At 40.8% G+C, this 12,240-nt stretch overlaps 1 protein-coding gene across 3 annotated transcripts in view; it reads left to right on the top strand.

Moving 5' to 3' along the window:
* Positions 1-110: 110 nt before the first annotated feature.
* Positions 111-12,240, top strand: part of CCDC191 (coiled-coil domain containing 191) — a 91,124-nt gene continuing 78,994 nt past the window's right edge. Inside the window, exons 1-3 of one of the 3 annotated variants that reach the window (XR_009351132.1) lie at positions 111-301; positions 2,640-2,678; positions 10,203-10,344. Coding sequence is in view for 2 of the 3 variants with exons in the window: in XM_059164064.1 (XP_059020047.1) it covers positions 212-301; positions 2,640-2,678; positions 10,203-10,344 (271 nt within the window). In the remaining variant the exon portion in view is untranslated. The remainder of the gene's footprint in view (positions 302-2,639; positions 2,679-10,202; positions 10,345-12,240) is intronic. The other 2 variants (XM_059164064.1, XM_059164065.1) reach the window with 2 other exon arrangements.

Raw genomic sequence — 12,240 nt, forward strand, 5'->3', positions numbered from 1 at the left:
CTGCGCTGCGGCGGGGTCGCTGCCGTTGCCATAGGTTACTGAGCAAACCCGTTCCGCCTGCGCAAAGCCTCCTGGGAGTAGTGGTTCGGCGGCGCCTCATATCTGCCTTCCTTGCGGCCGGAGGAACTACAACTCCCAGGACAACGCGGAAGCAGCCCGGCAACTGAGCGGTCGTTCCAGTTTTGCGGTGGTCCGGGCCTGAGCCTGTAAAATGCTGCTGGCCCCCCAGGAAGGGTCCTCCTCAAGGAAGAGGACGGGGCCGAATCGCTGGAAACAGTTTACAAGGAAGCCGAGTCCCAAGGTGATCCATCCCAAACGGGAGCTCTGGGGGAGGAGGGGGGGCGGGGACCGGCCCCGAGGCCTGCCGGCTGGGCTGCGCTACCTCCCTCTTCCCCCAGGGGCATCCTTACTCGTCTCCCCCTTGCCTAGATGACCCTGGAGACAGCATTGCCCTTGGCGAAGGGGGCCTATGAACTTTGGGGTCTGGATACCTTGCTACTTTGGTGGGCAGCATCGTGAAAGAACTAGTTCCATCTTAAACAGGAGAGGTCGGCTAGTGCCCATCCTGGTGAAGAGAATTCTTGAACTCCCTCGCCACGCATTCCCACCTCCACAATTTTAGGGACGTTCCTGCGCATTTCTTCCTTCCTTCCTTCCTTCCACCCTCCCTCCCTCCCTTTCCAATCTTTTTTTCCTTCCTTCTCTTCTTTCCAAATTTTGGATCGTTATTGGAGAGGGCAGATCTTCATGTTAAGTCCTCTACCTCATATTCCTCCCTTCTAATTTTTCTTAAAGTATCAAAACGAACTCAGGAATGCAAGTGGTTATTAGACATACCAGTACTTGATTCAATTGAATTTTTTTTTTAATTCAGCCAACATTTCCTTTTTATATCTGTTACCTCCTTTGATGCCTTAGCATCCAAAGACATGGAAAACTGGTAACCCTATTTTAAACTTGAAACATACATAAATGCCATGTGCAAAGTCATAGTCACACGGTGTGCGCTTTCCACAGACTACCTTTTTAACAGCCACAAAAATAAATGCTTGAAATGTAAGTGAGAGTACCAAAATGGAGTGGCTTCTCAGCTTCCAGCTCCAGAGCAGTTTCACCAGCTGTTTTCACCCTGAAGTTACACTTTCTTTAAAAAAAAAATTCTGTAGAGATGTGGCATTCTTAGGGCTCTAGACAATCGTGCTTGCAGTTTATTCTAAATATATCTGCTAAATAATGTCCTGGACATATTCCACTTGGTGAATATCTTGCCCCAGATACCAGAGGGTTAGATAGGAACACTAGAGAGAGTTGGAAACAGAGTCTGCTCCTGTTGTAATGTGCTAGTTCCACAAGAGATTGGATCCCAAATAGGTCATGGGTATAGACTTGATGATGAAAGGTAAAATTTGGGACAGTTTCTTAAGACTCCAAAAGGAAGGATTTTGCTGCTAGTACTCCTTGTTACTGCCTAGAGAATGAAAAGGAAAAAGCACAAGAGCTTCTTGAAGTTCAGTTATGTTTTAATAGGATCAGCTCTTTCTTTGTTGCAGAGACAAAATTATTCAGCAGTACAGCTGCATTAATTAATTATCTTAAGGTACTTTGGAGGTGAAGTGTTATGTAAGTGAAAGAGTATTACACCTTTCCTTCCTCCATGTGACAGTATGCTAGTTTAGATATTCCCTTCTTTATTTAAAGACCCCCTGAATTATTAGCAAAGCACATACCTCTATTTGCTAAGTGACTGTTATAGGGAATTCTACGAGCTTCTGAGAGTTACAGAGAGTTAAGAAAGGAGGTGTCCTACTGGTCTGATTTCTAATTTTAGATTAATATCTGACTGACCTGGGTAGAAATGATCTTTACTTCATTTTCTGCTTTATAAGACAGAAAAGTGATTATCCCCAATCACATCCCCCCACCGCCACCCCCACCCCTAGTCATATTGGAACAAACAACAGTCCTGCTGTAGGTAAGATATGAAAGCCCCTTGCTACAGGTTATTCTTGAAAAGAGGGACATGAGGAAGGGGGCATACCCTTCTCCAAGCAGATTTGCTTCCATGACTTTTGAATAATCTGGCTCATTAATCAGTGCTTATTTAGTTTTTTATAAGGAATATATCTAGCATTCCTCTATTTTGGCTCTTGGAGAGCTTTATTTTTTTTTTAAAGATATTATTTATTAGAGAGTACGAGAGGAGGAGCAGAGGGAGAGAGACAAGCACACTGTGTGCTGAGCACAGAGCCTGACTCAGGACTCGATCCCAGGACCTGAGATCATGACCCAAGGCAAAATGAAGAGTCCACTACTTTAACCGACTGAGTCACCCCGGTGTCCCCCTGGAGAGCTTAAGAAAAAAAAAAAAAAAAGGATACATCTGGGCCATATTCCAGACCAATTAAATTAGAATCTCCAAGTGGGCTTAGGCAGGAGATAAAAACAGAAGAGTTCCCAGAGAAGGTTTCACGTTTCTTCTTCCAACCATCATTCTGTGTTCTTGCTGAACTTGCTGATGAAATGGCTTGGGGAAAGAAAAAGGACACATTCCCATATGCTTTAGTCAGAAAGATAGATTAAAATGGCAAAATTCATAAAGTTATTGCTGTGTATTAATATTCTCTATATGTTATCTACAGCCTGCCTTTGAGCCTGACAATGTGGAACACTGGATTAAGGTAAGGATGTTGCACAGTTAAGATAGAGAGTTAAGAGTCAGACATAATCTGATGGGAAGGAGTACTGATAGATCTCCATTTTGTGCATGTTTTGCTATTTTTATTCTCATGGGACTGTGTTGCTTTAGTTTTAGATTCCTTAGTTTTTCTTTATCATTCTGTTGCTTCTCCTGAAAATATGAATGACAAGAAAATGAGTATAAACATGCTTTTTTTTTTTGAGTATAAACATGCTTTTTTTTTTTAAGATTTTATTTATTTATTTGAGAGAGAGCATTTACAAGCAGGGGGAGGGGCGGAGGGAGGAAGAGCTATGGGGCTTGATCTTGATTCTGGAACTCTGTGGTCATGATCTGAGCCAAAGGCAGACACTTAACCAATTAAGCCATCCAGGTGCCCCTAGATGTGCTTTTTCAAAATGTTGTGAGGATCCTATGAAGAGGACTAAAGGAGCAGGGGAGAAGAAGCTGTAAGAGAGGATGTGGTGGCCTTCCTCGGATATTGGAAAGACTGTACTGTAGTTACATTGATCTATGGGACCAATGCATTAGGAAAGCCGTGCATGCATTGTAAGAGTTTTCTCATAACTGGAGGGAGCCAAAAATGGAGCAGGCATTCTCATAAAGAGATGTATTTTCTATAGTGGAAGTATTCAAGTGGATTCTAAATGGCCACTTAATGTTAGGACTAATGAAGAATATGTTTGAGTGTTCTGTAAGGGGAGGATTGAGTTAGGTTAACTTTCTGAGCTCTTTTCCAGGCTTGAGATAGGTGTTTTTGAGTCCAAGTACCATTTAAGTTGAAAGTACTATTAAACTACTTCCGGTGCATGCCTCAGAGTGCCAGTTTGGCATCTTGCCATACTCAGTTCATTTGTGCAGCATATGTTTCAAAATCATGCAGCATTTTCCTGGGAAAATACCATTCTGCCTGGTCGTATTTTGAAGAGCTATTACTTATCTAAATTGACAGGCATTATAAGTTCCAGATGGAACCTAAGCCACATGTAATCCCTATTAACTATTTATTTATCCAGCCAGTATTTATTAAGTCCTTCTAAGTACTAGGCCATTCTGTTGAACACTGAAGATAAAACCATGCTTGGGGCAGGTATAATCCCTGCCTTCCCTGAGTTTATAGTCCAGTGGAGTTAAACAACTTACTTAAAACTCTTGGGAGAATTAAGGATGTAATAGGAACATGTGGTGGGTTACACTAATATAGATGGCGCAGAGAAGGCTTCCTGGTTCCTGCAGAAGGTCTGACTTAGAAGACCAGTAAAACAGATCTGCTGTTATGGAGGCCAGCCTCTGGGAAGCCCACTCCCAGCCTCCTACAAAGCCTAGTTTCCATGTCTGTGCTGAGTGTCCCAGTGCCAGGCCCCCGCAGGGCTCAGCTGCACATTTAGTTACTGTCCCCTCCAGAAGGGAAGATTTAAGTGAAAGAGAAGGATAAAATTCTGCTCTGACTTTATGCAGTTGTCAGACAGCTTGACCGGTTAGATTTTTAGCATTCCTCTAAAATTTCTGTGGTAGCTCTGTCTCCATTATGCCCTCAAATCTCTCATCTCAAAAAAAAAAAAAAAAAAAAAAAGTAAGTCCTTACTTGACCCTGCAGTCCATTCTGATTATGGTACATCATTTTCTTATACAGTGTCTTTGAGTGTATAGTCTAGACTCCTTCCCTTGCATTTTTATTATCCTCTGGTGTCTACAGTAATTTTCCTCCTCCTGTTTCTGTTTCTCACCACTCCTCAGAAGCAGTTGTCATAAATGACTTCCTGATCAAATCCACTGTTCTCTTCTTCATCCTCAAAATTTGTAAGGTTCCTTTGATACAGTTGTCACTTTTTTAAATTATAGAAATCTCCTCCATTATCTTTTTATGACCCTGTTTTCTCATGCTTCTCTTACTACTTTTCTGTTCACTCCTGTCTTCTTTAATGATTTTGTTCCCTAATATAACCCAGCTCTGGGGGTATCCTGAACAGTTAGGACTTCTGGACCTAAGACTTCCAAATCCCCTTGAGTGTACCACCCTCTCAAAGTCAGCTTAGACCTTGTTCCATGGAAAAAGGAAGAGAATATATGGAAAGGGTATGGAGCATGGTGAAGGTCAAGAAAGGGCTTTCTTTGAACAGAAGAGATCACTGGGGCAGCCCTGGGGACTTGGCTGAATCAAGTAACCAAAATCTTATGTGGTACCAAAAATTGGTAGAGCAGATTGATCCAGGCTTGAGAGTTTTCACTGCAGAAGCAAAGATGCAAGAGATCTGAGGCTTATGTAAGAGAGTAGCTGAATATCCAGGCAGAGTAGGAAGGAGGGGGCCCTTTAAAGGGCCCTTTAAAGGAGGAGGAGACCTAATTTGATGAAGGTTGTGGTTAGGTACAACACCAATGTAGCAGAGGAAGGGAAGCAAAAGACGTAGATGGGCAGGAGGCTGATGTTGGGGAGGGGTTATCAGCTTTGGGGTTGAACAATGGAAGATTCTATGTCATGTGGTTCAGGACCACGTCAGTGGGTTGTGGAAGTACGATTGCGGGGAAGGCCATTAGAATACAGGAGTCAAGCAAACTTTGAGGCTGAAATGTTGGTAAGTCTTCCAGAGGGACGCTGAAGTCACTTAGAATCAGGCAGACCTTGAGTAGAACTTTGCGTTCTGGGGCAGCTCACCGAAAATGCAGCAATTCACTATAACTTACAATTTATCCTCATCCTGATTTGATTGACTGACTCGTCTCTTTACTCCTGTGGATTCTGTTACCCTGATAATTAAGCTTTTTAAACATTTTCATTGATTCTCTATTCTTAACTTTCAGGGATTCTGTATGCTACCCGATAAAACTTTAAATTCTAGATGGGCATTTAAGGCCCTCTGTCAATCTAGCTGTAATATAAATCAACCTGTAACAACACCTTTGCTGATACTCTATGTGACTTTTGTCAGGCCAATCTCCTTCCCCTTCTGTCTTCCGTTTAGTTTGACTCACACTGATCCTCCAAGAATGGGATACTATTCCTTTCTGGGAGGGCCATTCTAGATCTTTCCCTTAAAATTCAGCTTGAGGTGCCCCTCTCAGTGAACAACTTCCCCTGACCCACCTCAACCACCTAATCCCATCTTCTAATACTTTTTCCCTGGGAATTGTATTGGCATTCATATACAACAGAGACTGCATTCAGCATTTGCTTGTATACAGAGTGATTTTTTTAAAAATTGGACACTCTGAAAAATATATTACTCCCCAAACTATTATTTATAAACATGCAGTTTACACTTGAAGGCATATTGAGAAAGTTGTGCTTGTACCTCCCAGCCTTGAGGAAATGAAAGAGTGCATTATAGTTGCTGTTCCTGCTGTTGAGTGGACATTGGGATTGATGTGTGTTATGGGATGTAAGGAGCTCTTACTGAGTATTTATAAGATCATGGGAGTAACTTAAGATAGTTTTTTTATAAATTATATATTTACATGTAACACAGTTACTGAGTAAGAAACATTTGATTAGAAACTCTTCTAATCACTTTGTGTTCCTTTAGAGTGATTCTTGAGTTGTGTCTTGCACATGTGGCACACGACGCAATAAATAGTAGATAGTAGGTGAGTGGTAGTTAGATAAAGGTGAACTCTTTGATAGTCACTTTTAGTTTTGCTTTCCCCTCAATGTTCACTAAGGTAGTGAGAACAGGGCTAGCCTTCAGTCCTTCAATCAACTTGCTTAAATAGTAAGCTGTTAAATTGATACTTTGTGTTATTGAAATATAATTTAAGATAGACCTCTTCTGTCTCTCACATATTTATTTTGAATGAAGTGGTAAGGATGTAATATTTTAAACAAGGAAATACAGAGACTATCTCTTATTTTATGTTTATTTTTATTTTTTTTATTTTACAGACAGAGATTACAAGTAGGCAGAGAGGCAGGCAGAGAGAGGGGGAAGCAGGCTCCCCGCTGAGCAGAGAGCCCCATGTGGGGCTTGATCCCAGGACCCTGAGATCATGACCCGAGCTGAAGGCAGAGGCCTCAACCCACTGAACCACCCAGGCGTCCCCAGAGACTATTTCTAATCCCCAATATCATCTAGTTGGGGTTTTTTTTACCAAAATTTTCATTTTAAGTGATATTCCAAACACTTGCTTTGTGAGAGCCAAGCAAACAACCCTTCCTTGTAAGTACCAGCCCATGTCCTTCTTTATTACCAAAATCAGTCTGCCCCTGTGTCCAAGCTGTCTTTACCTCCTTTGTTAAGAATCTATACCAATTCCAGTTCAGGTGAGATGATCTCTCATACAGAGTTCTTTCTTTCATTCATAGCCTAAGGAACAAAATCTACAATCCTGTTTTTGCTGTTCATTTTTTGTTTGTAAATGTTAGTTTAAAAACTGAAAGTTGATCTTTTTTTTTCCCTAGTGGTTCTTTGTTTATAATGTAGGCTGAAGCAATAAAAAGTAGAAGGGAGATACATTACACCGTTGTTATTGGACAAAAAACTGCAGAGGGAGAGGTCAACTCTCAGTACAAACTAGTAATAAATCACAATAATTTACCTTTAGAAACCATTTCTTTATTTTTAGCTATGACACTGCTTTTACAATATGCAAAAGCCCAAAAAGAACTACCCAAGATGTGTTGTCACATTCTTTCTACGTTGAATTTGGCAACATTTTATATTAGATTTATTCAGATTATACCAACATTTTAAAATGTTATATACATTTAAAATGTTATATACATTTAAAATGTTATATACATACATGATATATATGAAATTCATCTTGCTGTCTTAGAATTTTAAAACTTAAAGGAAAGGACTATGTGCCAAGCATATTGTGACCATCCAATAAGTGCCATATCAACCATCATAAATTTGGGCACATCAGAGGCTAAGAAATAATGTGGGAGACAGATCTCTCCAGAGTGACTCATAAAGAATGAATGATACTTTCTTTATTCTAACCCTGATTAGATCATGTTTTCTTCTGATTCATATCTTTTCCTGTGTGTTCTGTTTTCTACATCTTTTTCAAATTACCCTTAGCTTTTCAACTTTATTCCTCTGTTTCTAATTCAAACTTAATACATGAAACCCTTGAGAATTTAAAAGGTAAAGTCCCTGGCAAGTTTTGCCAGAGGTTCTACCAGTCTTTCCATGAAGGGCAGGAGGAAAAATATTTTTCAAAATAGGCAGGAATATAAACTGTGGGTAAGTACAGCTTTTTTTTTTTTTTAAAGATTTTATTTATTTATTGGACAGAGAGAGAGATCACAAGTAGGCAGAGAGGCAGGCAGAGAGAGAGGAAGGGAAGCAGGCTCCCCGCCGAGCAGAGAGCCTGATGTGGGGCTTGATCCCAGGACCCTGAGTTCATGACCTGAGCCGAAGACAGAGGCTTAACCCTCTGAGCCACCCAGGTGCCCCAAGTACAGCTTTTTAAAATACATTTTAGGGGCACATGAGTGGTTCAGTTGGTTGAGTGTCCAACTCTTGACTTTGGCTCAGGTTGTCATCTCAGGATTGAAGCTGGTGTCAGGGTCGCCACTCAGCAGGGAGTCTGCTTGTCTCCCTCACTCTCTGCCTCTCCCCCTGCGTGTGCACGCATGCTCACTCGCTTGCTCGCTCTCAAATAAATAAATCTTTAAAAAAAATAAATTTTACATGTATTCTTTTTTATTAAGGTTTTATTTATTTATTTGACAGAGAGACATCACAAGTAGGCAGAGAGGCAGGCAGAGAGAGAGGAGGAAGCAGGCTCCTCGCTGAGCAGAGAGCCCAATGCGGGACTCGATCCCAGGACCCTGAGATCATGACCCGAGCCGAAGGCAGCGGCTTAACCCACTGAGCCACCCAGGTGCCCACATGTATTCATTGTTTTAACAGATATTTATGGGACACCTGTTATATGCCTAGCACCCTTATAGGTACTGGGGGTTTTACACATGAAGAGGACAAACATGCCTGCTCACATTCTACTAAGGGGAGACAATATAGGGTAAAATATGCTATGAGGTCAGAAGTGCTATAGAGAAAGAACAGAGAAGGGGAATAGAGAGAGCTGTGAGGAGGGTGGTTACAATTTCATGTAGGATAGTTCGAGAAAGCCTTACTATGAAGGTGACATTTGGGTAAAGACATGAGGTGGCAAGAGGGAAAGCAGTGCAGCAGAGGGGAAGTAAGAACAAAGGCCATGAGATGTGACCATGCTTGGCACATTTGAGAAGGCATGCGCAAGGTCGGTGTGGCTGAAGTCAAGTGGGATGTAGCAAAGGAGAAGGTTGGAGAGTTTACAAAGGGCTTCATGGTGCAGGACCTTGAAGCACATAGTAAGGACCTTGATTTTTATTCTGAGTGAAATAGGGAAACATGAAAGGATTTTGACCAGAGTTATGTACGGCTTTCATTTCAAAGGGACCATCTGAGCTGTGGTGGGAGATGATCACAGAAAACCTGTCAGGAAATTGTGGTGCTTTGAACCAGGTGATAGCAGTAGAGATGATAAGAAGGGGTCAGCTCCTGGATATATTTTGAAAATAGAGTCAACAGATTTCCTGACAGATTGGTTTTGGGCTAAGAGGGAGAGAATAGATTCAAGGACTCCCAAGGTTTTCATCCTGAGAACTGAAAAAATGGCATTGTCACCTAGGTTGGAAGCCTGGGAATACAGCAGATGTGGAGGAGACCAAGTTTGTGGGGAGGGAGAAAGTCGGGGATTTAATTGCAAAAGAAATTCTTTTATATTGTGCAGGTAAATCAAAGTGCCAACAGTTTGCCCACCTCCACCAATTCCATTAATTGGGCCATGTTTTTACTGTTGCTTCAAACCATTCTGGATGGCAATAATCCCAATTTCATTGAGCCTATAGTTTGTTTAATGTATGATGGGAGGTTCATTCCAGGGGTAGGATTTTGAGGAAGTGTAGCTGCTCTGCCTCTGCTTTATATTCATATGCAGATCCTAGTAGCATTGGGAGCTAATAATACTGTATTTTTTATTTAAAATAAAATATCCAGGTGTCAGGATCCCATCACTAATGTTCTAAACAAAAGTAATCTAAAGTTTAAATAATAACTTTTGTTCAAAAATAAACATTGTGGGGGTGCCTGGGTGGCTCAGTGGGTTAAAGCCTCTGCCTTCGGCTCAGGTCATGATCCCAGGGTCCTGGGATCGAGCCCCGTATCAGTCTCTCTGCTCAGCGGGGAGCCTGCTTCCTCCTCTCTCCCTGCCTGCCTCTCTGCCTACTTGTGATCTCTGTCTGTCAAATAAATAAATAAAATCTTTTAAATAAATAAATAAATAAATAAACATTGTGAATACATGTTAAAATTTGGGAAACTATTGCAATTAATTTCATGTTTAAAAAATGAAATTATTTGGGGTGTTTAAGCCTTTAGGATTCCTTTAAAAATGGAATAGTGGAAGTTATCTTAGTTGGTGGTAGAAAATCAGTTTCATGAGTAGGAAAGAAATCCATTAGCCCTAACAAGGTTGTCGTCATCTAAATGAGTTTTTTTCTATGATATGAAAGAAGGTGGAGAAAGCCTCCGAATTTGCAGTTTCAAAAGCATTTTCTGCTACAAATTCCAATTTGTCCAGAAGGCTTTGGAGCGAAATCAGAGATTTGGAAACATCTGAGCAAATAGAGGATCATGATGAAGTCTATGCAGAAGGTAAGAAAATACGTTTTTGCTGCAGTATTAACAGTTCTTTAGAATACAGCTTGCTAAAGCATAACCTATGATGCATTTCAGAGTACAGGATGGAGACTTTTCTTTCTCTTTCTCAAGTTTTGTGTCTTCCTACCTCGATCTATCCTGGAGTGAACTCCAACATTATAAGTAAGGCTATATTTAAGGCCCATTTTGTCTCCCAAAATGGAACCACATCCAGAGGCAGTTTGATACGACATAGCTGCCTGGTGAGTGTTATAGGTGTCCCTCTTGCAGCATGATCACTTGATCTAGTCTTAGGAGATCATTTGACCCATTAGTTTGTAAATCCACTTCATTCTTTATGAAGAGAGTCTAAACTTCTCTAACCTTCCTATCTCCCAAAACATTTACTCTTCTGTAATTTAGTATTTAGTTTCCGATACTCTGGGGAACCCCAGCATTTAGGGATGAAGAGATCAGGGGAACTAGCAAAGACTGGAAAGGAAAGGCCACAGAGGTAGGAGGAAAGTCAGAGCGGCCATGTCCTGGAAGCCAGCTTCCATTTACTGTCTCTTTTTATTCCATTAATTTATTACTGTCTCTTTTTATTCCATTAATTTATTCTATTAAATGGCTCTATTTATTCATAGCATGTCTTCATTCAAAAAATATATAAAATTATTTATAAGTATATATATAATAACAACTTATGTTTATAATAAAATCTATTATATACAAATATATATATAATTATACCTGTGCCAAGTACTATTTTAGGCACTGGAGGAACAGGGTTTGAACAGGGTTTGCATCCCTTGCTTTCATGGGATGCAAATTCTACTGTAAGAACAAAGGAAACTTAAAATTATTAGGCAGTAATAAATCATTCAGGTTTGGACCTGAGTAATAAGAAGGAGCCAGCTAACCCATAATGGAGGAAGGGCATCCCAGACAGAGGGAAAGGTAGCATCGAGAGTTAAAGTACAGACAAGCTTGGTGTCCTTCAGGAACTGAAGGAAAACCAGTGTGGCTGGAACTTCCCAATGGAGATGAGCTTGCAGGAGTGAGCAAAATACCTGTTAACATGGCCGATAAGCCTGGTAAGAGAATTTAGATTTTATTCTGAGTATGATGGGACATCATTCAAGGGTTTTAAGCAGATCAATATTTTAAATATACAAAAGTGAATTATAGGGGAGAAAAGGAGGGAAGAGCGAGTTCAGTGAGAGGCTGGTATAGGGGTCTGGGTAAGCAATAAAGGCCCTTGGTCTTGGGTGGTTGCTAGAACTGGAAATGGGAAAAGGAGATTGGTTCTGAAATTGGCAAGGCTACACCTTGCACACCGTCTCCCAACCCACTGGTGGGAATACATAATATACTTTAGCCTCTTAGAGTTTCTGAGAAGTCATGCTGTCTAAAAAATGTTTAGTTACCCCAATTCCCAAGCTTCCTATACTTTGAAACTCTTTTTATCCTGAAATCCATATTCCTATCCTGAGGAATTAGTGCTACACATTGGAAAGTGCTAGTATATGAAGAGAACATGGTTTTCAAAGGCTAATATCCTTTTTTCTCCTCTCATAAATCATCTATTAATATTCAATAAGAACCAATGTTCTGAGGAACATAGTTTGAGAAACTCTGCTTTAATGTAGCCTTAGAGCCTCTGATCCAAAAGGAGATGTTCCTGCAGAACTGCCCTCCAAGGGAGGGCAGTTCCCGTTCTTTGTTCTTTTGAGGGACTGCATAGCAAACTCCTATTTACTAATGAATGGCATTTAGTAAATCTGACTTATTCACATATAAATTATTATACATCTAAATGTCTGAATTATTGTACACAGGGTTACTCAGTAAATATCTGTTCCCTTGGGCCGCCTGGATGGCTCAGTTGGTTAAGCAACTGCCTTTGGC

Source organism: Mustela lutreola, chromosome 2, assembly GCF_030435805.1.
Source record: "Mustela lutreola isolate mMusLut2 chromosome 2, mMusLut2.pri, whole genome shotgun sequence".
In the NCBI taxonomy this organism is placed as follows: Eukaryota; Metazoa; Chordata; class Mammalia; order Carnivora; family Mustelidae; genus Mustela; species Mustela lutreola.